Raw genomic sequence first — 27,171 nt, forward strand, 5'->3', positions numbered from 1 at the left:
GGGATATCCTGGACGAAAACCTTTTCCAGAGTGCTCTGGACCTCAGACTGGGCCGAAGGTTTACCTTCCAACAAGACAATGACCCTAAGCACACCGCTAAAATAACGAAGGAGTGGCTTCACAACAACTCCGTGGCTGTTCTTGAAGGGCCCAGCCAGAGCCCTGACTTAAACCCAATTGAGCATCTCTGGAGAGACCTGAAAATGGCTGTCCACCAACGTTTACCATCCAACCTGACAGAACTGGAGAGGATCTGCAAGGAGGAATGGCAGAGGATACCCAAATCCAGATGTGAAAAACTTGTTGCATCTTTCCCAAAACGACTCATGGCTGTATTAGATCAAAAGGGTGCTTCTACTAAATACTGAGCAAAGGGTCTGAATACTTATGACCATGTGATATTTCAGTTTTTCTTTTTTAATAAATTTGCAAAAATTTCTACATTTCTGTTTTTTTCTGTCAAGATGGGGTGCTGAGTGTACATTACTGAGAAATAAAATGAACTTTTTTGATTTTTGGAAAACGGCTGCAATGAAACAAAGAGTGAAAAATTTAAAGGGGTCTGAATACTTTCCGTACCCACTGTAAGTGTGGATCTGGGAACCCTCATGAAGGACCTACTTCTCCCTCACCACCACAACTAAAAGGGTATTCGGACTGTACATATTTTGTACATACTATATCTTCTTACATTTTTCATATCAACTCTGCAACAAGCCAATTCTATCACACACCAGGCCTGAATGACCCTAAGGGCTTTTTTGCTAAATAAACACATTTAATCTTATTAAGAGTTTTCTGAAAACAAACAAACTCTACCTGGTTAACATGTGGCGCGACACTACAGTCCTCCTTTAACTGTTCCAGGTGGTGGACCAGAAAGTTGCTCACTCCAATAGCATGGCACACCCCTATAGTGACAAACATGATATTTATGCTCTATGAAATATGAAATACCCCACTCATGATCTTCCATGTTTTGTACCTTCTTCATAAAGTTCTTCCAAAGCTCTCCAGGTCTCAGCTCTCATCTCCCTGTTGGAGCAACCAGGTTGTAATGACCCTGGCCAATGCATCAGGTACAGATCTGAAAAAGGGGGGCAGGTGATAATTTTTCATGAAAGACAACAAACTGCATTCACTGTTACCAAATGAAGACTGACATGACATTAAATAGCAATGAACCATTATTAGAGAGGTGCTATTGCAATAACACAGAAAAATGTTTCTGTCAATTTCTGTTTAACATGTCTTTCACAACTCATACCAAAATATTCCACCCCCATCTGTGAGCAGGAGTCAAGGCAGGCCTTCTTTGTAGCTTCGTACCCGTAGTCCCCTGGCCACAATTTATTGGTGAGCCACAGATCACTTCGTGGTATCCCACTTTCTCTGATAGCTTTACCCAGTTTCTCCTCACAGCCATAGCGCTTTGCTGTGTCAATGTGGCGTACGCCACATTCAGTGAGTGCATACACAATGGCATCATGAGAGTATCCGCCATCATGTGATGTGCCTGGTATAGAGATATTTGACAAAATATTGTGAGTCAAACGCAATGTCAGTTCAGTTCAAATTCAAAGGTCTTATTGTTTCTGTGTTATTGTTTTTTTTTCCACCAGAAAGGTTTTAGTACCTTACTGCCACAACAGATTTTACTTCTTAAAAAAAAAACACCAGGAAAAAAAACAATCAAGAAAAAAAGAGACATACTTTACTTTTTGTATGTGTAAATGTTTATGAGTTGCCAATGGACAATATAGCATAATCGTATAGTCATCTTTCCCATTTAGGGTTCCTCCCCGGAATCGCCTATTTAAACAACATTGTATGTTAAATAAATAAATAAAATATACATACCATAGAAAAGTAAAAAAAAATTATGATATTTTGATACATGATACAATGCGTGTGCATTTTTGTGTTTTTTATTTGCATTAGTGTCATGAGACACGTCCAATAACTACCCAAGTAAAACGCACCTAATCCAAATATTGGAATCCGCAGACCATTGGAAAGAGGGACTGTAGGACATCTCAGCAGTGGCGCAAAAGACATGTTCCTCTGTGCCTTGGTGAGAACCCTGAATTACATAAACTATTATTATTTTATTGTTTTCTTCATCTATTAACGTTAGCTCCTTATTGCAAAGCTGCTACTTTACGACTAAGTTAACTTTCCCACAACTTTCCAAAGCACTTAATGTTAATTGTAACGTTACATACCTGTCACAAACAATTTTAATCACTGCACCAATAACGACATGTACTTGAGCGTTGCTGTAAGCAGTATACTTTCAAGTTTCAGGTTTTGCTTGTGAAGTAGTTTGGTAACGTATTTTCGCTTCCTACGGAGTTAGCTTCTCTGGGAGTGGAGGTATGCCTCCAACGGAAAATCAAATCACATGACATTCAAGCCTATGGGTGATCCAAGATGGCGTCGGTTTCCAATAGGTACGGCAAAGGCACAAGTGATCAAAACTGATAAACGACACTAACTACAACATAGACAAGTAAACACACAGACTGAAATAAATCGCATTTGTCATGTAACGTTAGTCGGTAATTTGCAGGTTTTTCAGCAATGCAGTCGTTTATTTTTGAGCTGTGACATCCAGTAAGTTGCAGTGAATGGTAGTGTGTAAGAGCTCTTTGCTTTCAGGCTCTCTGGTGAGAGTCAGCCAACATGGCGACCATGTAAAGCAAACGGTTTGTTTACAGTGCCAACAAAATGAGGTGAGTTTAGAGTTATGGAAAGAAATAAAATGTCACTTTTACTGTGCTAAATGTAAATAAATAACGTTAGCTATATGGCAGTTTGTTAACTCAAGGTATGGCGTTATGCAAGTTCTAAGATAACGTTATGTTAAACAAAATAAAACGTAGAAGTTATAAATAACAACAATAAGGCAGTGTTTACATAAGATAACATTTCATTTGATTTTTTGCAGAACAAATTCGGTATGTGCAGAGGTGAGATAATGGACCCCTCAAGGAAAACTGTTCTGGGACTTTAACATAAAAAAATAAACCTACAGCAGTCTCCAGCTGTTGACAGTTCATCAACAGTTGTACCTTACTTTCAGCACTGCTTGTGTGCACCAGTCTATTGTCATTTTAGTATTTTCTGAGAGCCAGTAGTGTGTTCAGAGAGCATGGACGTGGACATGCAATCCTTAGGATGAATCCAGTAAGTGTTTCCATAAAAATAAGTAACATTGCGTAAAGCCATGCTTCTTTGTCTAATAACATTGTTTAATCTAGTCTAAGTGGCGTCTATTTTAAATGCTTGCGTTCTCGGATATCTCAGCTAGGAGGGACAAAACCTAGAGCACATTGTAATGGGATGTCCTGCATGTGTGTGAACCCCCGCAGGGTCTCCCGTTGCTGCATGGGATTGCGACGAACCTATTTGGTTTGGCCAATCCTGTTGCTACTCCTGGTCGGTGCAGCCTTGACAGCTCTGCTGCCCCCCGCTGAGGACCAAGAAGGCGTTGGTGTCCTGGGAGTGCTACGGCGGGCAACATCTCCAAAGGAGAATCCTGCAGAGGGCCGCCATGGTGACAGTGCAGAGGAGGAGCAGAGGTTTACCATCATCATCCAAACTTACAACCGCACAGACATTTTACTCAAACTCCTAAACCATTACCAGGCAGTGCCTCATCTTCGGCGGATTGTCATAGTCTGGAACAACATTGGGGAGCACACACCCCTGAAGTTATGGAACTCTTTGGGGCCTCATCCAGTCCCCGTGGCCTTCAAGGAGCAGACTAGCAATCGAATGCGCAACAGACTTCAACCATTCCCTGAGATTGATACAGATGGTCAGTATATCTTTCACCTGGCATTTTGTCTGTTTCAACATTTTTTTCAGTGGCGTTTGTTTGACTTTTGCTTAATCCTTAGCTGTGCTGATGCTGGATGACGACACCCTGGTCAGTGTTCCTGATATCAGTTTTGCTTTCTCCGTCTGGAAGGTAAGCTTCAGGTACAATGTATATGAGGGATTAACATTCTCTATCTAACTTGTTGATTGGTTATGTAAATGAAAATGCATCAGCATCTAACTAACTAACTGCACCGTCCATAATGCGATTGCCCTAAGCAGGTACAACATAAGTTGTTTTATCCTTGATTCCACAGCAATTTCCAGACCAGATTGTTGGATTTGTCCCACGGAAACACGTCTCAACACGAGGAGGAGTGTACAGTTACGGCAGCTTTGAACTGCAGGACCCAGAAACAGCTGGAGGTGACAAGTAAGCTTTTCTTTTGTTACAATTTTGTAAAGCTCCACGTAAAATGCATGTGATGTGAAAGGTGTTAAAAACTTTTATGTTGATCCACTCACTGCAGATACTCCATGGTGTTAATTGGTGCTGCCTTCTTCCACCGCCGCTACCTGCAGCTCTTCCAGGACCAGCCTCAGGCAGTGCACGCGCTGGTGGATGAAACGCAGAATTGTGACGACATTGCGATGAACTTTGCTGTAGCGCTGCACATGAGGAAACACTCAAAGTCTAGAGGCAGCATTAACAAACCCTCTGGGGTCTTTGTCAAACCTGTGGACCTCCGCAACCTGGAAAAGGATGCCAGCAGCGGGTACCAGGGTATGTGGCATCGTCCTGAACACCTTCTTCAAAGATCCTACTGTTTGAACAAGTTGACACAGATCTATGGCTTCATGCCACTGTGCTTCTCCAACCTGATGGTCTCACAGTTTGGCTTCCCCAACTATGCCAACCACAAGAGTAGAGGCTGAGGGACTGCCACATCGGTCCCTCAGCTTTATTAGATTGAAAGAAGACAGACTCAAGTAGCAGTGCGATAAGTCTGTGTTTGATTAACAGTCTGTCTTGGCTTGGGATTAGGTTGAGAACTTGATATTCTCATGTTCATGTGATCTGTGACTAGAAACCATCATTTACCTAATCAGCAGGACTATGATGATATTTCTTCCTCTGGACAGCAGCAATGATTGTTAAAGAACTTTCTACACATGGCCCAGTCGGATTAAACTTTCCTTCAGTGCGTTCTAACCCGAGTGGATTGAAGTGCAGCTATTTTATAGTCAGCAGGTGTCTGCTTTGATGATGTGCCTTGTTCGTAAACATAATTTACAACACTGGTGTCATGTGTCATTCGAGTTTTCTTTTTCACTATTTGTAATTGTGTATGGAAAGTGTTGCGTTCCAGGTGAGCTTGTGTACAATCCCTATAAAATAAATGTTAAGATATCCGCATTCAGTAGTTTTTGGCCCCCCCAAAAAATCCCCACCAAAGTGTGTATCGGAGAATAAAATACAAGTAATGCAAGTATTATGTGCCTTTCAATGTAATCTATATGTACAGTATTATGCATGTGTGGACAATCATGATGAGGTTTTTTTTGTGTGCACATTTTTCAGGTTTGTAGGACTGTCTCATGTGATTCAGTTAAATAAAGAACAAACACTTTTTCTCTGGACAAAAGTTGTGGATTAACTCATGATTATGATAATGAGAGGAAAATCTTGAAGCAGGTGAACAGAGGTCAAGATCCTGAGATGTACTGAATGATCGAAGAATCAAGTCGGCAAATCCAGGAGTGGGTGGTGACCTTTTTCCACATTTTTTGTAAAGGTCTGCTTTAGTTTTTAGGACTTCCAAGCAAAATGAATGACATTTTGATGCATTTTCTTTCTGACATGAACAGCACAGAAGTAAGCATCACTTTAAGGTGAGTCTACTCTATTGACCAAGCTCCATCCTCTGCAATGTTTTTGGCACCTTTTTAAAAGAGTTCCCACTTGACTAAAATGACGAGGTAAAGTCTGTTTAAATGTGGACCGATTCTATCTTTCATTAAATAAAAACATAAATGTTTAATTAACTCGTGATTGTTGAAAATCTAGTTTTAATAGCGACATACAAGACCAGCCCACAGGACTGTATTTTACATTGGATTCAGCAATGGATTTAATCATTGAATTGTATCAGCTGTTTCTGTCTAGGCTTATACAATTGCTTTCAATAATATGACCAGGAAGGCTGAAGGTTAAGCATATATGGATTATTAAGAGGTAGGAGAGAGGTGAAGTTAATTGCAGGGAAACAGATGCTATCAGTCTACACTGTAAACATCTCGATTGCAACACCAGGTGTGAGGTCTGACCTGTTTTTCAAATTCCAGGTCTCTGCATACCAACAAATAAGCTTAAGCTCATTACAAACCTTTAATGAAAAACTATATTTATCGCTAAACAATAACATCCCTCTTGGTGGATAAAAGTGTCTTTGCATATTCTGAGGTAACTCTGCGACCTCACTTCTTTCAAAAAGGTTCAGAGAGACCTTGCGTAGTCTCATCGTGGCCCAGGTCCACCACCCCCGGCCCCTGGAGAGCGCATGTCGTGCCACAGCTTCACAAGAGGTTCCCTCCTCCTCCAAATCAGTTTGTGACCGTATGCCACATACCATCTGTAGGATGAGATATATGGAGACTATTAAAATGTAGTGACTGCAGGAAGGGATTCTGCCAAACCACGTATAAAGTCCAATAATATAAAAGATTTACACCACCATAAGTAGTATAAAGTTCGAACTACAACAACGATGTTTTTACAAAGTATAAAAACATCACATAAAATGTTATAATCTGAGTAACTTAGCAACAATGTACTATTACGGTATATAGTTATTTTTACAGTAATTGTTTCATAATAGTGCCTTCAACAGCTGTTATTACGACTGAAATTCCAGACTTGGTTCATTTGATGACAACTGAACCGTTTTTCTGTACATTTGCTGATGAAGACAGGTAGATGTGTGAAAGAACCTGAAGAGGCTGGTAAGTGGACCTTGACTTAAAATTATTTGGTCAAACTACAAGAACACTCCAAGGTCCATTAAAAGCAGTGCTGGAGCTTTCGGTCGTATCAACTGGTCTTCAGCATATGGGGTTTGCCCAAGTTGGAATTTTAAACCTTCAAATTTCAATTTCTTTCAAAGCAGTTAAAGCACATGATGAATATGGCCCTCACCTCATAACTCCACCTGCTGATGAAGATCATGTGATACGATTGAAAGCTCCAGAACACATACTAAATGGACCTTGTTTAAGAATTAACTCCTAACCCCAAACCTTTTCTCTCAACAGCATCTGATGTATTTAGAGTAACAAGACTTACAGACATTCTTCTTTAAAATAAATCACTTTCATATTATTGGCCACGGTCCATCAGTTATACATTATCTGAGTTTTTGAATCGTTGTTGTTTATGAGAGCCATAAAGAGGAACATAAGCCACTCACACTCCAAACAGGGCTCCGCCAAGGTGAGCTGCATGGTCAAACAGCCGCCATCCCAGTATAAGTCCTGCTGTATCTATGGCAACAAGCGCTTTCAGAGCCTTAAGACAGAACAATGACAGGAACCTTAAGTTACACACCAAGTCCTGCACTAAATCAAATACAACTATCTACCATGCATTCAGACATGCATACTTACACATTCACTCACACACACTGGACCTAGTCCGTTTTGTTCATGCACAGATTCACATCTCTTCCCTGCAGCGAAAACACAACATGGGAATGTAAACACCCTATTAAATGTATGAATTACGAAACTATTTAAATTCACAATACACCCAGTAACCCAGAAACAACATTTTGTTAAACCATACATGGTGCCCACCCACCCAGGGCCGGGACTGCAAACACAAACAGACACACACGCATACTTTTTGTCACTTACATTTCCTGCTGTGAAAGTGACCATGGGGAGGAAGATTATGCCTAGTTTGGCCTCTGGCACCTTAGCACAGACTGCGGCCACTATTGCCATGATGGCACCCGACTATGTATCAAACAAAAGACAAGTCAAAAGATTAGGATTTGTGTACTTCTTTTGTGTTACAATGTATGAAGAGTTTATCAAAAATCTTACCGCTCCTAATGATGGATGGAGACGTCCTGTAGCAGTTTTACACATGTAGCTTACCATAGTGGAAATCACACCTGGAAATACACATTATGATTAGGATAACAAGCTGTCTCCCCCCCACCACCCCAAAATAAAAAGAAAATCTTAATTCATCCCCTTTTCAGTTTCATTTCCCCTCTTCTTCGTCATATTGCCCATATATTTTACCAGCTGGTTCCAACTACCACATTTATTAAACTCTAACTCTAATGAGTTAGAAATTCAGGAAGCCATTTTGCTAAATAATTGAAGATTAAGTTTTTTGTAACGTGTGTTTAACCTTAAATTGATTATGTAAGAGATTAAAGGAGACAGATTTAATGCTGGATTTATATTCTTTATTCAACTCACCAGCAGACAGGTAGACGGCAAGAAACTGCTCCTTCCCTAAGAGAGAGACAATTCCTGAGGAGAATGTCCACAGGACATACATGTTGGCCACCATGTGGATAATGGAGTAGTGGCTAAAGGAGGACAGGACCATGGGAAGACACCGTGTTTCTGGTGGGACAGAGAAATATGTACAGAAACATTAAACATACTTGTATAGGAAGTATTACCCCCACCACCCCAAAAAAAAGAAGGTATAACAGATATACTCACTGGAGGCTGGGTTGGACGTGAAGTACTTAATCATGCTTCTTTGCATTGAAGGGATCCGCCAGCAACACAGGACTACAGCATTTACTGCAATGATACCTGGAAAACAGTAATAAGGAAAGCTCCTGACTATGAAGAAATGTAGGCTCATATTGAAGAAATGCAGGGACAAAGTGAGTCTGTGTCTGCAAAATAAGTTACCGGTGACAGTTCTCTGTCCCTCTGTGAGGTTGCTCCAGAAGTCATCCACCATGGATACCAGAAGGATGAGCTGTCGCTGGAAGCCTGACAGCTGGTTCCACCAGTCATGCCAGTATGCCATGTCCTGGGAGCCCTGGAAATATACGAAAGGTTCACTGTAAGCAGCCTATTAGTTACATTGGTTATACAGTTGGATAGCAGTGGAGGAGAGAGCGAGCCCTTTGTATCATTAAAAGCTCACCCGTGACCTTTTTTCTGACTCCTCTTTTGCAGTCTGAACTCTTGACTTCAGGGTCTCATACTGCAGAATGGCAGCCGCACCAAAGGAGCAGCCTGTAAACTGACATGGAGTCAGACAACAACCAGCGCAATTAAAATGCACCAAATCTCAGTACAGTACATCTATCTTCTCATTCTACAAGACAAATGGGATGACCTACCCCTACTGTAAACATGAGTGGTTTGAAGAGCTTTGGCCTGGCTTTGAGAGAAAGTGGGGGACGTGGTGCGCCAGCCTCAGAGGGTGAAGGGTTTGTTTCTTGGGTGACATTTCCTTTCTTTGTATCTGGCCTTTTGGCTTCCCGACGGAAACCGCACCTCTGTTGGTTGCAGGGGTTCAGCCTGCCGAAAAGCGTGTCGACACAGGAGGAAATGATTAGACCCAATTTACAGATAGACAGCTTTGGTAAAAGAATGCCATGAACATCACCTGTATGATATAAGGCAAAGTAATGTCACAGCCCTGCAGTGAAAACTGTGAAGCATATTCTCTTTAAGTGCTGATTTAACTATGTTATATAATGTTTAACTGTAGGGCTGCAACTAATGAATCCTTGTAAGCCCACAGTGACGTCTTCATATTGCCGCTGTTTTTTTGATTGACTTACGGTCTAAAACCTATAAGTATTTTGTTTATTATCACACAAGACAAGAAAAAAAGACGTTTAATCGGTAGTAGTTGCTGAATAATTATTTGTAGATTGACTAATTGTTTAAACCATTGTTTCCATATGCAATTGTTACATTGTAGACTATATTATGGTTACTATGACCAACACCCTTTACCTGATAATTTAATTCAAGCACCATAAAATGCTACAATAGGTGAAATGCAGACTCCAGACTTAACGTTATTGACTATAGATTTAAGGGGCTAAATAATATGCAGCAAGAACAGCAGGATATTATGCCGCTTGAACTGTAAAAGACAGATAACACGAACGGTGCTGGTACTGCACTTTTTATTTCTGTAAACAAACGAAACATACAGCTGTCTTCTGCCCAGTGGATCTCTTAACGATGACAGTTAGGTAACGTTAATGGCACAAGCGCGTCCTGTCAGTGCTGTTGTCTTGTTTAGACAGACCCCGCGACAGTAACAGCTTTATATTTGCTCACCTGGAGCTTCGTGAAGTAGTGCTGATTGTTCTAATGAACTGTGTTTCGGCCCATTTTATCACACATCCTCTCCACGCCATGTTTGTGATGACCTTTTGCCGGAAGCCCGTCCCACTGCCCTGACTGGAGCCAATGCTGCGTTCAAGGACTGAAAAAAGCTCCGACTGTTTTCAGTGCTCATTTTGTATAAACAAAGAGTAGCCTACTTTTTTGGAGATGTGGGGAGAGGCAATGGGTTGTTTATATTAACTACAAATAAATAATTATTTTCTATATATTTAGTTATTTGCACTATTAGATGCCTTGCATTATTTGTAAAAGTATACACAGATTGCATGTTTTCTGTTTACTGTGTGTACACTGAGAGCTACTGGGGAAAAAAGTAGTATGTTAGGCCAATAAAGTTGATTCTGATTCTGAAATAATAATTGACAGAACACGAATGCAGCAGAAGACCTCTGTGTGCTGCAGGCACAACATCTTATTTCCATAGGTAGCACATCACTTCCCTCTGGTGGCCTATTAAAGTACAGATTTGTCAGATGTGAAATGCCTAGCCAGTAAAATCAGGGATGGAAAATAACTAAGTACTTTCACAAGTAATTTCAAGTCATGAACATGAGTAGAGTTTTGAGGTATTTTCAATTTTTATGCTATTTTATAGTTCCACTCAACTACATTTCAGGGTGAATTATAGTTTACTCCACTACATTTATTTGATAGGAGGTGACTATGCGGATTAAAATTTTATATCCATTAGTAATGAACAATTTGTAAAATATGATCCATAGGTCTTTCTCACAGTACACATTTCGACACAGTAGGAAAATTACAGATGTAAATAATAAGTAATAATTAGTAATAATAATGATGGCTGAATTCCAGTTAGCTGCTTCAGTTCCTGGGTTGTGGTATTATGCATCTGGTTCACTATCGCGCTGTCATGACTTACTAGGACACTTGAATAGAAACGAGCTATCGTTAACAGTATAAAAGAGCAGTTAAAATGACACATTAATGCTGTAGTAATAATAATCCAAAAATTTATAAAATAATATCACACTCTAAAAGGGATCCAAATACTTATTCCACCACTGCAGATATATTTACAAGAAGAAAAGTAAAATGAATGTAAAAGGTTTGAGCATAAAGGAGATTAAAAGTGAGAGCACTGTTAAAAAAAAATAAAAAATACATGTCAATATTAATAAAAACATCATTAATGACTCTTTTTCCTATCAAAAGAAAATGGTATACACACTGAAGTATTCATTCAAACAAGAGAGAAAGTAGTGGAAGCCTTGGACAGTAGCTGAACAGCATATATTGATGGCAAGTGTTGCTACTGGAATCTGGACAAGTTCCACAAACTTCTTATAAGCTTGCCAGTGACTCCAGAAATAGGTGAAGAAGGTAGAATATACAGCGAGAAGGCTGCACTGCAGTGTCTGCAGAGCAACTAGGGCTCACCTCCAATGCAATAACTTGACTGAAATACTTAAGAGAAATGCTGTTTAGAGCAAGAAAAGAATAAAAGCCATTTAGGAGTTAAGGTAATTAATCTTAACTGAAGCAGACAATGCATCCTGTGGGGACAATACATTACAATCTTAAACTTCTGTAAGAAAATTATATAGAAATAGTGTGGGTGTGGAGGTTTCAGGGTAAAGATACAGTGTACAAAGTACAGAGAGCAATATGCCTTTGCCACTGTATAGGGACCCAAGGACATACTGCCAAGTTAGGTGATATCCTATGAGTGCAGGTCCGGGGCAGGGGAGGACAGGGAGATGTGGGAGAGGAGGAAGAGGGATGAAGAGAGCAGGGAAGTGAAGGGAGAGATGACAGTGATGGACGGATGGAGGTGGGGAGGCCAAAGAGAGGAACAGAAAGCGGGAGGAGAGAAGCCAAAAAAGAGGGCGAGAATCATAAATATTTAAGTGGCAGCAGAAGTTAGGTAAAAGCTGTTTGGGGATTTGGATTTTGGTAAAAGAGCTGCACAGTGCTGCCGCCCTGCCATGCAACAACACAACCCTCAACAAAAACACACACACATTCATCTCTCTCTGAATCTGTAGAGGACTATAGGTTCCTTTCTGATCAATGCAGTGCATTTCTCCTCAGCAGAGGTGTCCTCTTTCAGGTCCTCTCTTCGATTTGCTGTGAACTGACGCCATCCAGGATTCACCCGTGGCGGCAGGGCCTCGGTCACGTGACAGGAAGTGTGATGTCTGATTCCAGAACAACTTGTCATTCGTGTAGGACACTCATTCGTCAGACTGCAACTATGTCCAAATAGAGTGAATGATAAAGCAAGTGTGGCGGCCGGCTCCTGGATTTGTGCTGTGATTTGGGTCCACAGGCAGACGCGTGATGCCGAGCGTCATTTGGCCTTGAGGCTTCTATTTCAGCCCAAAGGCTGGAAACATCTTATACCAGCAGCACAGTCTTTTTATACCATCAGAGGAAACTCTAGCTGTTATCATAGCGTCCCATCAGAGTGCTGATGGGGAGCTTTCTAAGACACTGATCAATGGGCCAGTTAGATCATACCACACTGTGACTTATTTTCTGTTTTTTCCGGCATAGATTCTGAGACTCGGTGGTCAGTGTGTGATTATGGTATTATTTGGGCAGCTGATTTACACAGTGTGAACTGGATACAGAGTGGGATTTTAAATAACTGCTCCTCACCACTGCAAAGTCCTGTTTGACCCAAAACACCACAGAGGACGGCGTACAGAATGACGGCATCAACCTCTCTCTAATTGATTTGGAGCATTTAAAAAAAAGGTGTTTATGCAAAGGTTTGTTTGTTTTTGTTTTTTTACATTTAGGGTAAAACAATACTGAATGTGAAGGGCACTTGAATAAATGTGAGAGCAGCACACTCTTATGCACGCACTGTACCTTTGTGTACATTTCTGCCCTGGTAGTTCACTCTGATTTGATTACACAACACTAGCAGGTTCCTCAAGAGCTTTTTGCACAAACCCGTCACACTGGAACAGCCAGCTCATGCTGAATGCACAGTGCAGTCTTTGTATGTACTGTACACAATGGCTATCATAATGCTACTGCAGTATCATCAAATACCATAAAGAGTCAGATGCTCAGGACACAACTATTGATCTGTGATTCATTCATTAAATATTGATGTCTCTCAGCAAAACATCAGCTACCTTTGCTAACAATGAAGCAACACAGTATGCAGTCAGCAGGTGTGTGAGGACGGAGCTCATCACTGTAGGCTGAAAGTAAAAACGATTTATTGGTAATTTAGCAGAGAGCCTACATGAAAAAAAGTGTAAATAGGTGTAGATTATAGGCCTACTGCAAGCATATTCTCACTGGCCTTGCAAATTTTGTCTCAGAAGCCTAAAACAGCAGACAAGATTAATTATTTAATTTGTATTTATTCTGATTTAGCTAGTTTATATAGACTACATGTTTCATGAGTGATGTATGAATTTTATTGTGGACGCAAAGGTCTGAAAATCTGAAATGTACATGGCCGTACATGTCTTGTACGGCCATGTGTGTGCATGGCACAATAATAAGATCTTAATTCATTCATTCATACATACATTCAATCACATATACACATCACCTACCGAAAGAGCTCCAAGACCACATTCAAACTGAGGACATTTTGAATAGAAAAGATCATTGATCAGGGTTTATCTAAAATACAACAGTTTTGTAAGTAGCTATGCTGTAATCATCAGAACAAATTGTAAACATGCTGGTTTGCAAGGACATTAAAATCTCGCTTGTTTAGCAGTTTTCCAGCACAACAGTGAAAAGCCCCTTACAAAAACATACTGTAGCCTATTCCTGCATCAAGACACAATGCACACCCTGCATCCGCTCTCCTCTGCAACACACACACACACACACACACACACACACACACACACACACACACACTCCCTCATTCTTTACCTGAGCCCTCAGTCCACCTTGCTCATAAACTCTTGCAAACACCAAGGGGTAAGCACGAGCTCCTCACTAAAGACCTCTGCATCCGGCGTCACTGCCTAGCGTGTCAGGTAGGGACCCAGAAGGAGCTCATTCTGCACTTTATTTCTTACAACAAGCGACTTGTCTCTCTGCTCGGCTGTCCCAACTGAAGAAACGAGCGCGCACCAGCTCCAAACGCATTCCCTCAGCCTACGTCGGCGGTATCTTCAACTTCTGCACCGCAAGGGGACATGGGTGATAAAAACGCCGGTAAGAGACCTCCACGTGCTTGTAGCCTATATGAATAAGTTATGAGCTCATTTTGTTCTGGTGTTAATTTTGCCTGTTTCTTTTCTGGACGTTGAACTGCTTAGGCTATTTGAGTGGATTATTTGTGCACAGACTGCGGAACACAAAATCCTTCTAACTTTGTTATTATACCCTAATTGTAAAGGCTACAGCAGAACACCACATGCAGTGAGAGCAGGGATGCGCTTATATAGAGTGGTCCAGAAGTTGAGCCGGAGGATGCGGATGATGTGCGTTAACCAACCACAGATCCCCACATATACTTCAGTGCTGCAGAGCGCTGCTGCTGCTGTTGTATCGCGGCTTCATAGCTGTAATCTACCGCCCCGATTAGTTTGCTCTCTCCGTTAGGCACAGCACCTTTCCAGCACGGGGAAACATAATTAAGATGTAAGGCCTATCAATACTATTAAACCACAGTGTATTGAAAAAATATATAAATTGCATATGAAATAAAACTTGAGGAAATATTAGGCCTGCACCACGCTGTATTCACCCTCAGTGTTGCGCATGGTAAACGGCTTTAGTCTCCCTCCGGAGCTTTCCATTACTCTATCGGTGCTGTCAGCTGATTTAGACAAAAACTGCTGGCACTCCACTTTTTTCGGTGAGATGAATGTGCTGCTGTTCCTTGTGCAGCGGCGGCGGTGTAGCCTTAACGATCAGCATCCGTGTTGTTGACAAAGCTTTTCAACTCCAGTAATGGGCTATAGATGCTGTTATTTAGAGCTAGAGTCTGCTGCATAAAAAAACTAGATGCTGCCTAATGGTTAGACACAGCTTAAAATATGGAACTCACTCCAGAACACCATGCAACTTTGTTGTGATCGTGTTGGCAGTCTTCTGCAGGCTAGTTTAAAAATGCATGGGCTTAAAGCACAAAACAGGCACAAACCCCGCTTCAGATATATTTGGATAAGGGACAGAGTGCCCTTGTTTAAGTAGGGTAACCTTCTCACTTGTGGTCATCCTGATCTGTTTTATCCAGAATTTACAGTAAATCAAGCAAAAAGCAAAACCCAAGCCAGTGGGTACATGTCAAGGTAACTGTGCAACTCCTGGCATTTCACCTACATCCTTTAGGCTGTAAACCAGACTTTCACCTTTCTTAAATCCTCTTTGGGATTTATGGCCTCATTCATTGAGGGGGAAAGTGTTCACCATCACGAATATGAAATGTTTTATGTTTCACTGCCATGCATAATGTCTATCCTCTGTTGCTGTTAATACTTCCTACCACAGCACAGTGTTTGCATCCTTGTATCATATTTCAGGAGAGGTACAGAAGCTTTAGGATTCATGTAATCTCAATGGACTTTGTGGGTGTTTTTTTAGTCTCTTTTCAATTTAACTTTTTTTAATGCCACATGTGCACTTAAAACATTGGAAACATTAACCATAATAGCATAAGGACAATTTGGACAATACACATCAGTTGAATCAGATATGTTGGTCATAGAAGTGGTGACTAATATGCACAATAAAAAGCCAATACTCAATAGTGCAGCAACTAACAAATATTTTCATTATCGATAAATCTGTTGATTATTTTCTCGATTAATCGATTAGTTGTTTGGTCCAGAAAATTGTGAAAAATGTCTATGTGTTGACAAAGCCCACGGAGATGTCCTCAAATGTCTTCTTTTGTTCACAAGCCAAATATGTTCAGTTTACTGTCAAAGAGGAGCAAACAAACAAGAAAATATTGACATTTGAGAAGCTGGAATCAGAGAATTTGGACATTTGTAACTTTAAAAAACGACTCAAAGCAATTAATTGATTATCAAAATAGTTGACAACTCGATTAATCAACTAATTGTTGCAGCTCTATCTGTCTGACCTACAGTAGAGGTATCTTCCTTTTGACTAACACTTTTCACTGTCTCTTTTTGTAACTCTGACTCAGTGTTTGTGTCTGTCTGGCTCTTGCATGATGACAGCAAGGCTTAGGCTATTTATTTCCTTTTTTGTTTAATGTGTATATATATAAACCTTTATTTTAACAGGAAAAGTCCCATTGAGACACAGTCTCTTTTACAAGGCAGACCTGTATAGCACAATATTTTCCTGTTTAATTTATCCAGTTTGTGGGTGCAGAGGTGTGGCGGGCTCTTCAGCTACACTAATGTCCTCTTGAATCTGTTAGTTTGTGTGCTAGTCTTACTGTGGCAGTATGTTTTCATATTTTTCTGCTGGGACCTGACTTGTCTCTTCTATTACACTCGGTCACTTGGTCATGGGCGACCAAAGTTTCTCTGAGTTTTCTAACCTAATCTAAAGGCCAGATGACCAATTGACAAAAATGGACAACTACTCTGGGACCCCAAAAAAATCAGGATTACTTTGGCAATTAGTTTATAATGATTTGATTAAATCAAATTTAGTTTGGGAATATTAACCACTAAAGCACAAAATCAACTGGCATAATAAACGTCTTAAGGTGGGCCCTGCTTTACCTGATCTTGAGGCCCTGTCTTAAAGAGGGGCCCTGTGTCAAATGCTTGTTTTAAGTCGATACTGACATTGTGTCTACATGGTGCGTGTTCCTAAATGAATACATTTTGTAGTTTAATTAAAGTACCACACATCAAACCTGGAGTTTTATTCCAGTATTGGAATATGGAACACAATGCACTGTGAGGGAAGAATGTGGGTCCCACCAGAGTCTCCAAACAGGTTAATGTGACCATGACAGTCCCGGCATGCTGTATACACACAATAAGTCAAGATAAAGAAAATTTCTTTCAGTGTGTCTGTGTTCTGTTGGATGAAGCATTTCTCGCCAACCCAAGTGTCTTCCTGTGCACTCCTCTTTAAGAAAGGAGGAAAAGCTCTTTACAAACATGTACTCACAGCCGTTTAGTGCTGCCGTCTATTCAATTTTCACATCTCTCTAACCCCACTCTCCTCGTCTTAAATCCCCTCTTTCTCTGTCATGCACACGGCAGCAATCTTAACCTCTCATGTCTTATTCCCCAGATATTTGCGGTCCTACCTATCACGAGATTTCTGTCATTTCCTTACTCAGTCTTTCATTATATATGTACGTGACCCAAGGTCATCACAGTGAATGCTGATGGCTGCAGTCCCAACATTTTGAAATTCATCTGAAGCTTTGGATTGTTGGGTGTATTTTGCTGTGCTAGTTGTTACTAAAACATGTCATCTCAAAGCAGGAAACAATCTAGATAATTATTAGTGATTTCCGCTCACAGGCCCCATGAAAATAGACACAAATATACATTAAGCATCCCTTGTTGGGCTGGAGGACTACAGTGAAAAAACAAAACACAATAAAATCCCCCTGTTCCCATATATGAGAAGTGAAAAGGCTAGTTGCATCTTTAATTTGTAACACTGATATACGTTATCTGTGACAAGTATCTTGTTGCTGTCTTGTACCCAAATTGAGCCCGAAACCTCAAGTTAGCACACTAGTCATTTTGCCATTAGATTTTTGGCAGCTTTACTTAATGCAACCATTAACAGTTTTGCAGTGCTGCTGGTTTTAACAACACAGACGTTGCTGTAGCTTTGCAGAATGTGAGAATGCTTTCTGACATTTCAGCAAATGGTAGTTACCATCAGCAGTGACTCAGTGCTCTTGTACAACACAGTGTATCTGTATCTTACTTGATTCTACCAAATCAAAAGGTATTCTTCTTATAGGCTGTTGCAGCTGGATGTTGTCAAAGCAGTTTAAAAAGACCATCAATATTTTTACATGTTTAAGCTCCAACCGAATGACTTATGCTTTATTATATGTCATACATTATTGCCCACCATTTTCCAAAACATCAACTTGTTGTTTTTGTCTCTATGTGATTAATTGGGACAAAAACAATTTTTTTGTCCAGTTTTGAGCAAGCTTGCTGCGCAGAGATGCAACGTAATCCTTGCGGTCAATTGCACCCCGTAAAAAGGACGTCCACTAAAGTGCTTGTTTTTGCCGCTGACAGGCTCAGATTGAAAGCGTCTGACAACATTGTGCAAAGGATTCCTACAGAGACAGACCTTTTGTTTTTTTACGTAAGATCCTTTTTGTTTAAACAGAAACTGTTGCTATGTCGCACTCATCATAGCCTCCAGACTCCATTGATAAAAACAGTAATTTCATCTCTCTGGTCCACCACTGCCTTAATCTGTTAGTTTTTTTGTGTTATTGTGATACTTTGCATTTTTACCCTCCTTAAAACACTGCTGCCGACTGAGGCAGCAATAGACCAGCAACTCCTGTGTCCGGCAAGGTAAAATTAATGTTTTTGTTAAAGGAATCTGGTAGCCTGGACGAGATTGATATAGCAACTCTGTTTGGTTAAACAAAAAGGATCTTACTCCTTTTAATTGCCCACAAAGTTTACATTGCAGCCCTGTCTTGCTGCTGCTCACTAGCGCACTCAATACTGGACCAATTTCAAAATTTTTTGTCCTAATTAGTCACAAAAACATGGTAAAATACAGAAACTACCCTTTAATGGTGAATAGTAAACAATATAATACTTGTAAAATTGTAAATTAAGACCCTAATATTTTATGTCACTGTAAACCAGAACTCTAGTCAGAATATTTTGCATAACATGACTCTTCAGGTTTTAAATAAGTAAGTGGCTTTTTCATATGTTTTTTTAGTGATCTGTTTTTCTCATCCTGTGTGCCCCACTGTGGGCAGCTCTGCTGTAAACACTTTCAAACAACTGAGTCATCCTGCCAGTCATTTTACACTTGGATTAGTTTTAACAGTTTGTTAACAGTACTGTATATGCTGTACTTGAATATCCACTTTAAAGTTGGATTAAATCTTTTTCCACAGTGCTGAACAAAACTCGCAGTACTGTATATATTGTGTATAGTGTCGCCGATTGTTTTAATACTTAATTGAAGTTATGTTAAATTGAGAAAAATACCCGATCTAAATTGTAGTGAAATGGGAAGTCAAATGTAAAATTTTAGATGTGTTGTGCATTGTTTCATACATATTTCTGTGTAATTATGTTTGATCGATGCTTGGCCGCATAGCATGAATTTGTAATTATGCAGCCACCAAAGCATAAGTTAGATTGAATAGTATGAAGTTAAATATCCTTGAAATACAGTATTTTTGCTTCCTACTGCAGAAACAAACAACCCTCTTATTGAGAAATAATAAATGACACTAAACTATTAACCTAAAAGCACTTTTTTCCTTTCATATAAAATGATGTGGACGAAGGGGAATCTAAATCTCAATTATTGCAGTTAGTTTTCTAAATTGGACATCTGTTCTTTATTTTTTAATACTTGGCCAGCATAATTACAAAACATTTCTACAGGATACATTTCTATTGCAGTTACATTCAAAGCTGGTCTCATCGGTGAACATTTTAACCTCACTTCTTTTGACATATATAAGGAGGTGAATTGAAAGCTGGCTTGTCAAGCATCTTTCCACTTTTAAATGTTGCCATTGTGGAGTTTATTTTAACAACCGTTTATAGTGTTTGGTAGTTTTTTCTGTATCAATGCATCATATTTTATAAGCTTATCTGTTGTTTTATTTGTAAAATCTTAATCTGCAATGAACTTGTTACTTTGGCTGTGAAATAAATGTAGTGGAGTAAAAAGTACAATATTGACACATGCAGAGTTAATAAGGACAGGTCGTTCACGAGTGTCATACATCTGGAATGAATACTCCCAAAGGAGTAATTTCCACTAACATCTGTTTTCGTTAGGGATGCAACAAAATGAAAATTCTTGGCCAAAGCTGAAACCAAATATAATGACAAAATTTGCCGAATACCGAACACCGAACAAATACACATTTATGCCACTTTTTTCCCCCACTGCATAAATTAAGTTGTCAAAATGTGCTTTTTACTTAGTGTTTCGTACAGGATTTGGAGAGACTATGGTGGGTGGGTCCGAGGCCCAAGAGGTAAAGTCCGGTAAAGTAAATTACATGTGTCCATTTACTTTTAATGGACACGTGTAATATGTTTTATACTTTCTGTGAATATAATCCAATTAAATTTATTTCCATCCTGTAGACACCTTATTTTGAAAACCGGACGTTGTCACGTGTGTGTATCCTCGCGCAACATCATCAAGTCCGACCCAATTTGTTAAATAATGTTGTATGTGGTTCTCGTATCAGCCATCTCCTATTTCGTTTTTGCGTCTTTCTCAGACACTTTAAAAAATTGTTTGGTAAAATGTAATCGGTTTTTTTACTTATTACTTACTTATTAGGCCGAACATTCGGTGCAATCCTAGTTTTCTCCCCCTCACTTTCATTGTTTGAAGTTGATTTTCTTACTAAAATCTCTGTGAACATTGTCCTCAAACTGCTTGGCCACCATAGTCCAGATGAGAATAGAGAGGAGCAGATAAGAATGTTGATACACTCATTTCAGTCACCTTCTATTATTTCTTTGTGCTCAAAGGCAATGATCTTATGGAGCAGCAGTGAGTCGTCATATAGGGTTTGTTTGCCCTGGGTTTTGCCTTTCAGGCTACATACAGTCATCTTAAGTAGGGTGACTATTTAAAATGCTCAAGTTTTGTAAGATGGATACTTCTATAATAGATCACAGGAGTTGGAAATAAACACATTTTTGTCCATGCATGCATACAGCTAATATTTTTCTTATTAAAAAATTCTTAAATATTTTCTTTTAAAACAAACAAACAAACAAATGTTAACCCATTTTAGATAGTTTTTACATTCATATTTGGTATAGCCATGATTAATCCAAAATCTGAGATGTGGAGAGTATAGTGCTGTAACCCTACTGCCAGTGTACATGTTATATTAATACTGCAAGATGACGGTGCTTTTTTGCTTTTGAAATTAAGACTGGAAAAATTAGCAAATCATATCGTATTTACATTCAGGTGAAATAGGGTATGTTTTGGTTATATATCTGTCCTGTAAATTGTGTTAATTTAGGTTCCTCCCTGTGGCCTCTGGGCAATCGCCCCCTTTTCCTCATTTTTTTCTCCTCATGCTCTTTCTCTCTCCATTTCTTTCTGCATACAGCGGTGATTGCCTCTGCAGTAGGACAGTATAGTGGGAGCTGAATATACAGCACCATCACCATATCTGTGACTCTGGGTCTGATGCCAGTTCCCCCCAACCCCCACCCCCCTCTTTAGCTACTCCTCTCTGACCTTTCCTTATTTGCATGGATGCTGTTGTTGAGGCATTTTGCTGACCTAAAACGTCCTTTCATGCACATTGTATACATTACACACTGTGAGGGCACTTTCCCAAGGTAGGTGCCATATAATCTGTTGTCTTCGTTGTGCAAGGTTATATGAACACAAGAAAGAGGGATGTTAAAAATTATATTAGGTAGACCTATACAGTAAAATACTTTGCAGCAGTGTGTTAACTTGGTGCTGCAGTGGAGGCTGTGCAGAGTGTCATTGTTTGCTACACAGCCTGGAGAACAGTGATGCCTCGGCACAAACCAAATCTAAACATTTGTGTTTTGTCTTTAGTGAATCTGAATGCTTTAAAGGCTGATGTCTCATTCTTTCACTACTCTTTCTGCTTCATGGTCAAATCTCAGTCCCTGTGCATCTTCTTTTAGCTTGGGTGCTTTATGTTATGGCACCCCCTACAGTACAAAGGTGCACATAGTTTTGCTTTTATGATCATCTTCATAATGGGCCAAATTGCATAGTGTGATTTTGAATGTTGGCCTCTGGATCATGATTAGTAAACAAAGAAAATATTTAGAATACATTAAAAAGAAAATCAGAGACTATCTCACATTTGTGAACTTTCTGAATCACACGTTAGTATGTTCTATCTTAATGCATTGTTCCAAGTGTCTTATTTAGATTAGCACTACACAATATGTTATTGTCTTATTACTTTCACAGGGTAATTAATTGCCATAGCTTGTTAGGAAAAGTACCTCCATGGTGAAATTAAATTTCTTAATTTAATTCTTTTACATGTTACTATGTTGCCTGCTTAATTATTTGTTTCCTTTTTTAAAGTTGTGAGGCACTTTTAAAATTTAATTTTGAAAAGCGCTTGCCTACGTGGAAACGTCGAGTTACATCAAACAACCAGCGGTGAAATGTAACGTAAAAGTCCTTGTAGCTACTTTAGTTGAGATTATCCATTTTATTCTATTTATATTTGTACTTCACTACAATAAATGCTTAAAATACTGTAGGCTACTTTTTTCCTCCACTATTATTAGACAGCTTTATATGATGATGTTTTAAATTCTGATGTATTGTTGCAGATTAAACATCTCAACAATATTTAAAATAGTAAAATTTAGCTGCAGCTTGACTACAACAATAAAATTCTACTTGTACATTGACGTATACTACTATAGCACTCACAGGTGCTATTTTTGAGCTGGGCTGCACTGAGTATTTCTACTTTTGAGCAGACCTACATTTTATTTTGTCACACAATCGGCCTACTTACTGTTACTTAAGTAACATTTCAATACAATAATATATAGGAATATATAGTATTTCCACAATGTGGAAATACTATATATTCCTCCATTACTGAGAACCAAGTAGGCTACATTATTTATGCTGTACATGTTACTGTCAACAAGTGACCACTACAACTTTGCGTCGTGCCACAGGAAAGGTCTTGGTCAACTTAATTAACTTACATTCATCACTAATCACGTGACTACTTATGTCAGTACACCTGCACTGTCGTTATGGAACAGGAAGTTGTAGGCATAATTGAAGTTAACGTAGATTTTCTTTTCTTTTCCCGCCCTGCTAATACACTTTTGGTAGGCATATGTGCACACTCAGGTCGCCACTGCTGGCGCCTGAGGCTTCCATTAGGCAGTGACTGGGCCATAAACTTTCAGGCGGTACCACTCGTTTAACACCTTTGTCTTTAAAGCGGTGGGCTGCAGCTGACGTAGACTCTGCGTTGTCCGCTTGTTTCCAATGGATCTGGGGTAAAAAAAAAAAAAAAAAAAACTGACATAAAGACAAACTATTGGCTCTTGGGCTTCAACATCTGTGCAGCCGGCGTCGGATCGTGCATTCCTCGTCGCCTTTTAACTGTCAGCTACGCATTACCTCACTCGTGGCCGGCCTGCCACTTACCCCTGCAGTTTAACTTTGGCGTGCATGCTCTCTCTCTCTCTCTCTCTCTCTCTCTCTCTCTCTCTCTCTCTCTCTCTCTCCTGCTATTACGTCCGCTGCTGGTAAAGACGCGGAGCGACAGTGGGAGAGGGTTGGGGGGGGTTGTACAATTAAGAGCACATTGTAACGTCCTTGCGTTGCCTGCCGTGGCGGAAGAGGAGTGTGCCGTGAACGCGAATGACCGTCGGTGGACGAGAAGAGGATAGACAGAGATATAGAGATAGGGTTGAGAAAGAGAGAGAGAGGGGAATCACTCAAGATGCCTCGTTTTAGCGTAATTTGTCCTGCAGACTGTGCCCTTCCGGCGTGTTGAGGGCTTGCTGTGAGCCTGTAGAGAGAGGCTGGCTGGCTACGCTATGCTGCCTGACCCTGCTGTGTTGTGATAGCGTTAGTGTCCGATTGTTTGGATTGAGGAAGGCTCCCATCAACCCAAATCAATGAGGATTCTGAGGCCATTCCTTCAGAAAGGAGCGCATATGCTGCAGTGTTTCTGTGGACAACGATCGAAGTCGACCACTATCACCAACGGTGAGAGACAAATACAGCGCCATAGCTTTGTAGCTACCTTTGCTTTGCATGCTTTCTCTCTTGAGTGATGTGGAGAGAAAAAAGAAAAGGGGGAGATATAGAGAGAGGTGATGAGGAGGGGGAGGGAGGGTGAGCGGTTTCATTGGCCACTCGAATGTGTGAGTAACATCTTCCGAGTCTGCAGTGGAGAGTGCCTCTCCTTGTGCTCCTCGCATCTGTCCCGAATGTTGTGTGGTGCGGAAAGCTGCTGGCAGTCGGCTCTCCAACCGCACCACTCCGGAGAGGGCTCCAGATACTTTGCCAGACCGAGCTCTGTTTTTGCAAAGCAGCGCGTTCCAGTGCTGCATCCGAAGCGGGCCAAAAAAACCGGACAATGCAGGGACCAAGTCATTAAACTTCAGGGGCCTTGGAGAGGCAGCGTTGCGTTAGGGCCCCAAACAAGCAGCGCCGTTCAGCACCACGGATAGCGCATAGCAGCAAGTATTTCAGAACAGGGGCTCCAAACTTTTCATGTTTACATTTATTTATACCAAACCCGGGCCCCAAGTTCACTACATTTTGTCCCAGGATTCCCATTTGACAAGACATAGTTTAATCTCAATTCACCCCCCCCCCCCCAACTGTCTCTACTCTTTGTGGAAAATTGTAATTGATAACATGTGAAAAGTCTCCCTTTCTTCAATTATGTCGATTAAATGAAACTAGGCTACTCCTTATTTTCCTGCCCAAACTCCACTTAGACTCTAACTACTTAAACGCATGTTGAAAATCAGGCGCAATGTTAAGTCTATAGTTTCAGGGCAGCTGCATTTACTCTCATGGGGAATCAACATTATCTTTCATAGTGACTTATTTTGCCATCTGTCCAGTATAAAACATGCTGCGCCTAGAGATGTGAAGTCTCAGTGACACACACACACACACACACACACACACACACACACACACACACACACACACACACACAAACAGCACTCAACAGTCTTTGGCAATACGCCTAAGATGCCAGCCATGTCCTCTAGTCATGTGTCGGCAAGTCACTGCATTGCTGCTGTTGTTTCGCTCATAACATAACCACATCTCCAAAGTCATTAAAAAAAACATCCTTCCGCATTTCCAGCGAGACACAAAATGCCATTTTACTGGGAGACAAAAAACGCAACACCCACTCCTGTCTTCCTACTTGCAATACGTAGGATCTCCTGTAGTTTCAGCTGGAGCGGGCTCTCAAATTCAGGGCAGACAATTAGAAACTCCATTAAGCACAGTTGATTCCTCTGAGGTAGTTGGACCAAAAGCAGCACGCACACTGGGATCTGTAGGACTCGAATATAAAGCACCGCCAGTCCTTATCCTGCATCTCTGTTCACTGTTAGATGAACCTCTTGACCTCAATCAAAACTTTATGAGTCAGCTCATAGGTGTTGACACATGGACGCAAAGCACAAATGCACAACTCTATTTAAAGCTGTCTGAGGTGAAGCCATGTTGGCTTTGTTTGAAGTTTGTTCCATATTTGTCAGCTTGTGAGCTCATTTACAGGTTGAATCTTTATTTTCTATTTGATTCTATATGTTTGAATTGTTGTTCTTTTGCAGGAACTCCTAAAGAGGAGTTCTGTTGTGTCTCTGCTGCTCAGCCAAGACTGTAACATTGTCATGAATATAGAGCTACAGTATGATGAAGGCATGCTTTTTGGATTTTGAACAGACACTACCCCTGCTCATGGATGATTAAACAGACAAGATTAACTCGTACCTGCACGTGTCTGTATATTTTATGTCAGCAGACATGATTGACTCAGTGTGTAAATCAATCATCAGACAGAGAGCAATCACTCACTTAACTTTTCAGAAGACAGGGGCCAAAACCCCGGCAGGTAATCTGACTCCATCATTCACTGCTCTGGTTTTTTTGAGATCATGCAAAGCAGGAAGAGCAGAAAGCCTTTTGCTCTCCAGATTCAGGCACCTTGCCAAAATCGCCTCCCAGGGATTTTTCAGTGAAAGATGTTTCTGAGTAGGCTTAAATGTTTGCACCTGCTCTCCTTTGTAATGTCAAGTTTGCGCCTGGCTTTTCTTGTGTTAGTGTTTAATACAGTAGTTGGGCTGTCTGGATTGCAGGATACTTGCATGGTGGGTGGCATTATGGAGAAACGACCACTAACAAAACCTTGTCTTCACCAGTGATAATACTTATTTCTTATAATGGTACTGTAATAGTTGTCATTTTTTCTGTTTCCATGTGACTGTTTAAAACATCAGGTTTCATTTGGGAACAGCTTTGTTTAAAGTCAATCCTGATGTCATTGTAGACTTTTTTTGTCGAACCAAACACCCAAAACAGATGTATTCTTGTCAAGCACAATTTGTTTAAATGACTAACTTAATTAAGTCCTAAGTAGCAGTTGATTGTCATCTCTCTGCTTGTGTTTGTCTGGTCATGGCTTCTTGCTTATGAGTAAGAACAACAGTTAAGACTGGTTGCTGAAATGCAGCGCAACGGTAAAATGTTGAAAAATGATCTTGTTTGCAATGCAGGGACCTCGCTTTAAGAATCACTTTGTTTTTGTACATTGATACAACTTGGGCATGTTGTGGTAATGAGCATCGCACTCATTCTCACACATCTCTCCTCTTTGCCTCCCGGAGACTTGGCAAGATAATTTAGCAGACATTACGTGATGAAAACTAGTTCCAGCTATTTTGAGTCAACAAATGTGTCTGGTGTTTCAAGGACACACTGGAATGAGGAGATTCAGGGAATGGAAACACCCACTAGTCTCTCTCCAAACACCTGTGGTGCATTCTTTTTCCACAAGGGGGCAGCAGGTATAAAGGAATTACTGTGAACAATCAGTTCACCCTGTAGTGGTGGGATCTGAGAGTGCCACAGGGACGCTGGGTCTTTGGTTAATTTCTTTCAGTTTTCAGAGATACTTGGTTTCTTGTGGTGCAGTGTATGCAACATAGTTCATAACTTTTAATGAGAAAATACAAGAACTAGCACAGTCTGATCAAATGAAAACACAGCCAACTATACACTCTAACATGGAGACAAATGACACACACTGAGGATCAA

At 40.4% G+C, this 27,171-nt stretch overlaps 4 protein-coding genes across 10 annotated transcripts in view; 2 read left to right on the top strand and 2 right to left on the bottom strand.

The window, feature by feature from the left end:
• Window positions 1-711: 711 nt before the first annotated feature.
• Window positions 712-2,477, bottom strand: LOC123972723 (uncharacterized oxidoreductase ZK1290.5-like). Its single transcript, XM_046052361.1, has 5 exons — window positions 2,226-2,477; window positions 1,983-2,083; window positions 1,268-1,516; window positions 986-1,087; window positions 712-911 (listed from the first exon to the last, which is right to left on the bottom strand). Exons 2-5 carry the CDS (start codon window positions 2,056-2,058, stop codon window positions 727-729), a joined length of 612 nt encoding a protein of 203 aa, XP_045908317.1. The 5' UTR covers window positions 2,059-2,083; window positions 2,226-2,477; the 3' UTR covers window positions 712-726.
• On the top strand, window positions 1,942-5,466 carry extl2 (exostosin-like glycosyltransferase 2). 5 transcript variants are annotated; one of them, XM_046052352.1, is made up of 6 exons: window positions 2,460-2,735; window positions 2,951-3,189; window positions 3,375-3,823; window positions 3,906-3,976; window positions 4,143-4,258; window positions 4,356-5,466. In XM_046052352.1, the coding sequence occupies exons 3-6, from the start codon at window positions 3,391-3,393 to the stop codon at window positions 4,759-4,761; spliced, it is 1,026 nt and encodes a 341-aa protein (XP_045908308.1). In that variant the 5' UTR covers window positions 2,460-2,735; window positions 2,951-3,189; window positions 3,375-3,390; the 3' UTR covers window positions 4,762-5,466. The 5 variants fall into 5 exon arrangements, with proteins under 5 accessions (XP_045908310.1, XP_045908306.1, XP_045908308.1 ...); XM_046052355.1 differs by having other exon boundaries at window positions 2,951-2,972; XM_046052354.1 differs by lacking the exons at window positions 2,460-2,735; window positions 2,951-3,189 and adding an exon at window positions 1,942-2,074.
• Window positions 5,467-5,878: 412 nt separating this feature from the next.
• parla (presenilin associated, rhomboid-like a) lies at window positions 5,879-10,292 on the bottom strand. 2 transcript variants are annotated; one of them, XR_006825456.1, is made up of 11 exons: window positions 10,165-10,292; window positions 9,207-9,387; window positions 9,008-9,106; window positions 8,767-8,899; window positions 8,569-8,664; window positions 8,317-8,466; window positions 7,930-8,000; window positions 7,738-7,839; window positions 7,489-7,550; window positions 7,293-7,390; window positions 6,425-6,458 (listed from the first exon to the last, which is right to left on the bottom strand). XR_006825456.1 is itself a non-coding variant. In XM_046052349.1 (10 exons), the coding sequence occupies exons 1-10, from the start codon at window positions 10,242-10,244 to the stop codon at window positions 6,344-6,346; spliced, it is 1,125 nt and encodes a 374-aa protein (XP_045908305.1). In that variant the 5' UTR covers window positions 10,245-10,292; the 3' UTR covers window positions 5,879-6,343. The 2 variants fall into 2 exon arrangements, 1 of the variants encoding a protein (XP_045908305.1); XM_046052349.1 differs by lacking the exon at window positions 7,489-7,550 and having other exon boundaries at window positions 5,879-6,458.
• An 8,255-nt stretch (window positions 10,293-18,547) lies between these two features.
• fgf12a (fibroblast growth factor 12a) overlaps window positions 18,548-27,171 on the top strand; it is a 35,208-nt gene continuing 26,584 nt past the window's right edge. Inside the window, exon 1 of one of the 2 annotated variants that reach the window (XM_046052359.1) lies at window positions 18,548-18,683. Coding sequence is in view for 1 of the 2 variants with exons in the window: in XM_046052358.1 (XP_045908314.1) it covers window positions 24,000-24,090 (91 nt within the window). In the remaining variant the exon portion in view is untranslated. Of the gene's footprint in view, window positions 18,684-23,820; window positions 24,091-27,171 lie in introns of those variants that run through there. The other variant, XM_046052358.1, reaches the window with a different exon arrangement.

Source organism: Micropterus dolomieu, linkage group LG06 (genome assembly GCF_021292245.1).
Source record: "Micropterus dolomieu isolate WLL.071019.BEF.003 ecotype Adirondacks linkage group LG06, ASM2129224v1, whole genome shotgun sequence".
NCBI lineage: Eukaryota > Metazoa > Chordata > Actinopteri > Centrarchiformes > Centrarchidae > Micropterus > Micropterus dolomieu.

Bases quoted from the DNA above. Each gene is read 5' to 3' on its own strand.
- LOC123972723 (XM_046052361.1), bottom strand. From the start codon at position 2,058: ATGTCTTTTGCGCCACTGCTGAGATGTCCTACAGTCCCTCTTTCCAAT. The intron at 1,088-1,267 runs GTATGAGTTGTG...CCCCTTTTTCAG, and splicing joins GATGGGGGTGGAATATTTTG to ATCTGTACCTGATGCATTGG. The intron at 912-985 runs GTACAAAACATG...TTGTCACTATAG, and splicing joins GGAAGAACTTTATGAAGAAG to GGGTGTGCCATGCTATTGGA.
- extl2 (XM_046052350.1), top strand. From the start codon at position 2,434: ATGGCGTCGGTTTCCAATAG. The intron at 3,824-3,905 runs GTCAGTATATCT...CTTAATCCTTAG, and splicing joins CCCTGAGATTGATACAGATG to CTGTGCTGATGCTGGATGAC. The intron at 3,977-4,142 runs GTAAGCTTCAGG...TTGATTCCACAG, and splicing joins TTGCTTTCTCCGTCTGGAAG to CAATTTCCAGACCAGATTGT.
- parla (XM_046052349.1), bottom strand. From the start codon at position 10,244: ATGGCGTGGAGAGGATGTGTGATAAAATGGGCCGAAACACAGTTCATT. The intron at 8,001-8,316 runs GTGAGTTGAATA...GTGTATTTCCAG, and splicing joins TGCCGTCTACCTGTCTGCTG to GTGTGATTTCCACTATGGTA. The intron at 7,391-7,737 runs GTAAGTGACAAA...TTCTGTCTTAAG, and splicing joins TCACTTTCACAGCAGGAAAT to GCTCTGAAAGCGCTTGTTGC.